Source organism: Chrysochloris asiatica, unplaced genomic scaffold (genome assembly GCF_000296735.1).
Source record: "Chrysochloris asiatica unplaced genomic scaffold, ChrAsi1.0 scaffold00070, whole genome shotgun sequence".
Taxonomy (NCBI): domain Eukaryota; kingdom Metazoa; phylum Chordata; class Mammalia; order Afrosoricida; family Chrysochloridae; genus Chrysochloris; species Chrysochloris asiatica.
Genome location: NW_006408588.1, coordinates 8,830,300 through 8,835,909, shown reverse-complemented (window position 1 = coordinate 8,835,909; position 5,610 = coordinate 8,830,300). Strand labels below are relative to the sequence as shown.

Here is a 5,610-nt window from a genome sequence, read left to right as displayed (position 1 = left end):
CAAGGACATATTAATAGATTAAATGCATGGAATGACAATCTAGGATGGATGAATGAATGGTTATGTTCAGAGCAAACAGCATTCTTCATGAATTTCACTTTTATACCTGATTCTTCTTGTCTGTCAATTCTTCAAGAGTTTCAGATTGCTTCTCTAACTCTCGCTCTAATTTCTTATGTTTAAGCTTCCACTGCTTAATGGACTCCTGAGCTTTCGATTTCAGATCTTCTCTCCTCTTCTCTGCCTCCTCTCTCAAGGCCTCTGACTGCTGGAACTCGCTGAGGTACCGCTCAGCCTGCTTTGTGGCATCCTCCGCATGGTGAGTCAGCTCTGAGATCTGGAGGTCAGCACGCTTGTGCTCAGCCTCACACGTCTCAAAGTGATTCTGGATCTCCTTAAGTTGATCCAACATCTGCAGCTGCTGTTTTTCCCTGTTCTCCAATTCACGTGTTAAGTCCTAGGAATAAAGCATGTGAAATATTAGGAGTATATTCTTGTCAAAACTGAATTTATAACAGGTTGTAAGACAGTAATCTCTAAAGTCGTCCATACTGAATTTCATTAGCAATTAATAGAAGAAACATGAGCCTTTTCCTGTGTATTTTATGACATTAGTTGAAAATAACTTTCATAGAAGTATTTTCCATTTACATGTCTATTTCATTACCTGAAAAGGGAAAATATCTATACCTGTAATTGACTGTTACCAAAAGAGAAGTCATTGTTGACAAGAAAAACAAATTGTGCATTACTTTATGTGAGAATCTAGTCCTTTGTCCAAATGACAAGAAATGCCAGTGTTTAAAAATTTGTCAGATGATCAGAGAACTTTTACTAACAATTTCAGTTAACATTTCACTTTCTGGAGGTATGTAAAATGTTGTTACGTTAAAATAAAAAACAGTAACACAATAAAATGAGCCTTGAGGGCAGAAGAACAGTATGTTGTTGTTAACTGCCACCGAGTCAGTTCCGACTAATACAGACCCTAGATAGGGTTTCTGAAAAGCAGCTAGTGGGTTTGAAACACCAACCCTGTGATCAGCAGTCCAGTGCTTAGCTTACAGTGCCACACCAACATGCCATAGCAGTATGTTGGTGGTGGTGAGTGTCGTTGAGTTCGTTCCAACTCATAGAGACCCTGTAAAGTGTTTCAAAAGAGTGGCTGGTGAATTTGAACCACTGACCTTGTGGTTCAAACAGACTTTGCGGTCCAATGCTCTATCCCACAGCACCACACCAGGACTCCATCCACAGAAGTATAAATAATATTATATTTAGAACCCATCCACAGTTATCAAGTCAATTTTGATTCAAAGTGACCGTACAGTGCAGAGGAGAACTGTTTCATAGGATTTCCAGACTGCAAATCTTTATATACTAGAGCAGTCAGTCTCATCTTTCTCTCTTGGAGCAGCTGGTGGGTTTGAACCATGAACTTGGCAATGAACCATGCCTGGCAAGGCTTAACCTGTTATGCCACCACAACCTCGTCTATACTTGGAAGTCCATTTAAAAAGTTCCCAATCAAGTGTTTATATAAGGTAGCTTCAAAAAGTTCATGAAAAAATGGAATTTAAAGATAATGGAATTTTTCTAAGAACTTTCTGAAGCCACCTCATAGATTAAGCTACTTCCAGCTTACATGAATTGTAGTAGTATAGATTTTTAAATAAGTTCAATTTGAATTTATAGTATTTCTGTAACCAAGGAAAAACCCGAACTCTTAAATACAAGTAAAATATTTAGAAATTACACTAAATCAATTGTACTTGAACATTATACTAAATCATTTTTTTTTACATCATAGATGTCTATTTTTAAGTTAACAAATGAGAGGACACTCCTTTTAGAGAACATTTTATACAGATAATATAATAAGTATTACATTGAGCCACTCCTGCCAAGCATTGGAAGGGAGAAATTAAGGGCTTTCAATGTGTCCCTTAAACTGTCCATCTGAGCCTTAGTTTCCAACTACCTGAAGTAAGAAAACTGAAATGAAAAGGATACATGTCCAAGTTAGAATAGACTGTGGTGAACAATGCTGTGAGCTGCGGGGGAAATCCTCTCCATTGTACTATGACACTGACAAATGAGGAGACAGAAAATATTGCCAAGCTACCCTTGTCCTGCAAGCAGATTTTTCAGTTCCAGATTCTATTAGCCCCAATCTGTGGCTCAAGTAAAGCTACATTTACTTCCTTCCCCCACCTGCCCTCCCACCCACCCCATGATTACAGTCATGGCTTGATATTGTGGCAAAAAAAAAATGTTTTTAAATAATAATAGTGCTTCAAAAACAAGCTTCAATTCTGGAGCAACAAGTTTGTATTTGTTCAGTTTGCTAAATTCAAGGCATCCTGGAAGAGCTGAGTCACTCCTTTATCCACCCAAACAAAATAGTAAATTGAGAACTGTGCACTTGTTTGTGTGGAAATTTCTCAAATGAGATCAGAAAACCCTGGTGATTGTGGTTTAACCTTTTGCTCTTATCCTAAAAATTTTACCAGTATACTAGAAATCAACTTTATTAACAACCAGCATTCAAATGAGAGGAAGAATAAATCTTTTTTGTTGTTGTTTCCCTTACAAACACTTGGGGAGAGTAGTTATACCTACTATGTGTCAGTTGCATGGTTTATAGAAAGATTTTTAAGACATGCCTTCAACATCAAAGAAGCTAACAACTTAACTGAGGAGTTAGTTACAGCAACCCCTATGTTACAAGTGCTAACAGTTGATGAAGAATGAGCTGAAGGAGTCTAATTTCTACAGCATGACCTCTCTTTGGAAGTGATGTATGAGCTGAGATCTAAAATAAGGAGCTAGCAAATGATAGTCATAACTATACTTACTACTGAAATTTACTGACCACATGAGTTCTGCTGGGGATTGGGCAAATATAAATTACCTCATTCATTCCCACCACAAACTTAAGGTAAAGCACTACTACTATTTTCATTTTAAAGATGGCTAACCAACACTTGGGACTCCTGGTATGGCACTGTGGATCAGCACTGAACTGCGAACCACAAAGTTGGCAGTTCAAACCCATCAGCAGCTCTTTGAAAATGCTATACAGGGTCGCTATGAGTTGGAACCGACTCAAGGCACTTAACAACAAGCAACATTTCAATGCTGGTGTGATACCATTGGATAAGCACTGAACTGCTAACCACAAGGTCATTGGTTCAAACCTACCAGCTGCTCCTTGGGAACCCTAAGCAGAGTCACTATGAGTCAGAACTGACTTGTCAGCACTTAACAACAACAACCAACACTTAGTGTAGTAAAGTTACCTGCCCATGAATACATGCTTAGTAAATGATGGCACAGGCATTCGGAGCCAGATAGTCTGACTCCAGAATCCATGCTTTCAACCCTTTGCTAAACTCCAAATTCTCACAGGATTTTAATGCTTAGGCCTGGGTAATCACATACTCTCACTGTCCTATCTTGGTGTTTTTATTAGCATTGTCATTCTTGGAATAAGAACTTCCTTCTGGCTTTAACTACCAATCTGTCCACTTCTTGCTCACAGCTCAAAATCCTTTTACAACTCTACAACCACGGAACTTGAAAAGCAAATCCACCAAATGTCCTACACCAGGTTGAGTCCTCTATGGAAAATCACACAGGCGCATTACTTGATGTGACTGTACATTGAGCGCTAGCTTCTCAGTGCGCAGAAATCCTTCTATAAGTCTCTACGTAGTCACAGTCATCCCAAGATGTCCCATCTATGACCCTAACATTGTTTCTCCTTCACTCTGAGTATTTTTATTTCTCAGAGCTCCTCTTTGAGAAATAAAATTGAGGCTATGAGGTACAACATCCCAAAACTTTCCTACCCTTAGTTGTTCAGAAACTTTACAATGCCCAGCCTTATATTGTCCTCTCCAACCTCTGAGGAAAAGGGATAGTTCTTCCTTAGACAAAGAAGCCTATTTTTGTTATTTCCTTCCATATTCATCAAACCATCTCTTCCTTGTCTTCATCATCTCTTTCCCTAGTGGATTATTCTGTTCTACTTTTCCCAACTTAAAAAATAACAATAATAATTTATAGAACAAACAAAGCAAAGCCTTACTCAATCCTACACTATCTTCTAGTGTCATCAGCATCTGGTATTCTTCCTTTTAAGTCATTTTCCTGAAAAATGTAGTTCTCACAGTCCTATTTTCAATTCACTTCTCACTTCACTGGGTCTGGTTTCTATTCCAAATATACAATTGAAACAGTGCACCCCATGACCCCACCACAGTTTCCGGCAGTCAGATACAGTGAACTCTTTCCAATGTTTTCCTCCTCTAGTCTCTTAGTAGCATGTGGCACTGTTAATTACCTCTTTTTATTGCTAAGTCTGTCTTCTTTCACTCTGAAAATACCACTCATCTCTAGTCTTTTTTTTTGCTGTTCCTTCTGGAATCTCATCTACCATCTTGCTCTGAAATACAGAAAACTCTCCAGGATGGATTCCAATATTAGGCATCCTCCCATTATATAATAATATATATAAAATTATGTGATATAGTCACGGTGTGGTGCTGTAGAAAATCACTGGGCTTCTAACCACAGGTTAATGGTTCACACCAACCACCGGTCCTTGAAAACCCTATACAGGGTGCACTATGAATCAGAACCAACTTGACAGCACTTAATAACCACAATATATAATACTAGGCTCTGGTAGCGTAGTGGTTATGAATCGGGCTGCCAACGCAAGGTCAGCAGTTCGAAACTACCAGCTGTTCCATGAGCAAAAGATGAGGCTTTCTGCTCCCATAAAGATTTACAGCCTTGGAAACCCTGTACAGGGTCGCTATGAGTCAGAACTGACTCCACGGCACATACCAACAACATAATACTATTCGTAGTAGATAAGTGTGTATGTAGGTAAACAGAGATAAAAGTGAGTTCTAACTCCTGAGCCCATGGGCACTGGTCTATATCTTGGGGACTAGGGCTGAGATTGAATCAAACAGCTGTTCTGAAGTACAGGGAGGTGTGTGTGAACTCCCAAACTTGCAGCTAGTACTCATTTGACCTAGCTTGGATGGCTAGTGGACCAGATCTTGAACCAAGGAAGATAAAGTTGTTTGATAATGAGAAACAAGTACAAACTGCTACAATTTGATGAACTAGACTTTAGCCTATGAATGCAGCGACTCAAAATCCCAACCAGAATGGAACAGTTCTTCCTTTCAAGGAACAACCTTTTTCCTCAGTGTACAAAGTTGATAGGGACAAGAAATTTAGACATTGGCTATCAAAAATGGGAGAAGAGGTGACTACAAAGGCATGAAGTAGCTGGCTTATTATCCTTTCACAAGTGTGCTTAGTTACAGAATGGGGGAGTGGGGTGGAGAGAGAGACATAGAGAACAGAATCGATAAGCAAACAAGATCCTTCAATATGCTGTCTACAAGAGATATATCAAAAAGATGGAGACAGCCTAAATGCCCATCAACAGAAGTATGGCTAAACAAACTTTGGTATACACAAACAAAGGAGTACTAGAATACATTGAAGAATAATGACATATCTGTTAAACACCTCACAACATGGTTGAAGATGGAGGACATTATGCTGAGTGAAATAAGTCAA

At 38.9% G+C, this 5,610-nt stretch overlaps 1 protein-coding gene across 1 annotated transcript in view; it reads right to left on the bottom strand.

The window, feature by feature from the left end:
• Positions 1-5,610, bottom strand: part of CEP128 (centrosomal protein 128kDa) — a 707,284-nt gene that overhangs the window by 470,324 nt on the left and 231,350 nt on the right. Inside the window, exon 12 of the mRNA XM_006864786.1 lies at positions 107-457. Within this exon, the coding sequence (XP_006864848.1) occupies positions 107-457 (351 nt within the window). The remainder of the gene's footprint in view (positions 1-106; positions 458-5,610) is intronic.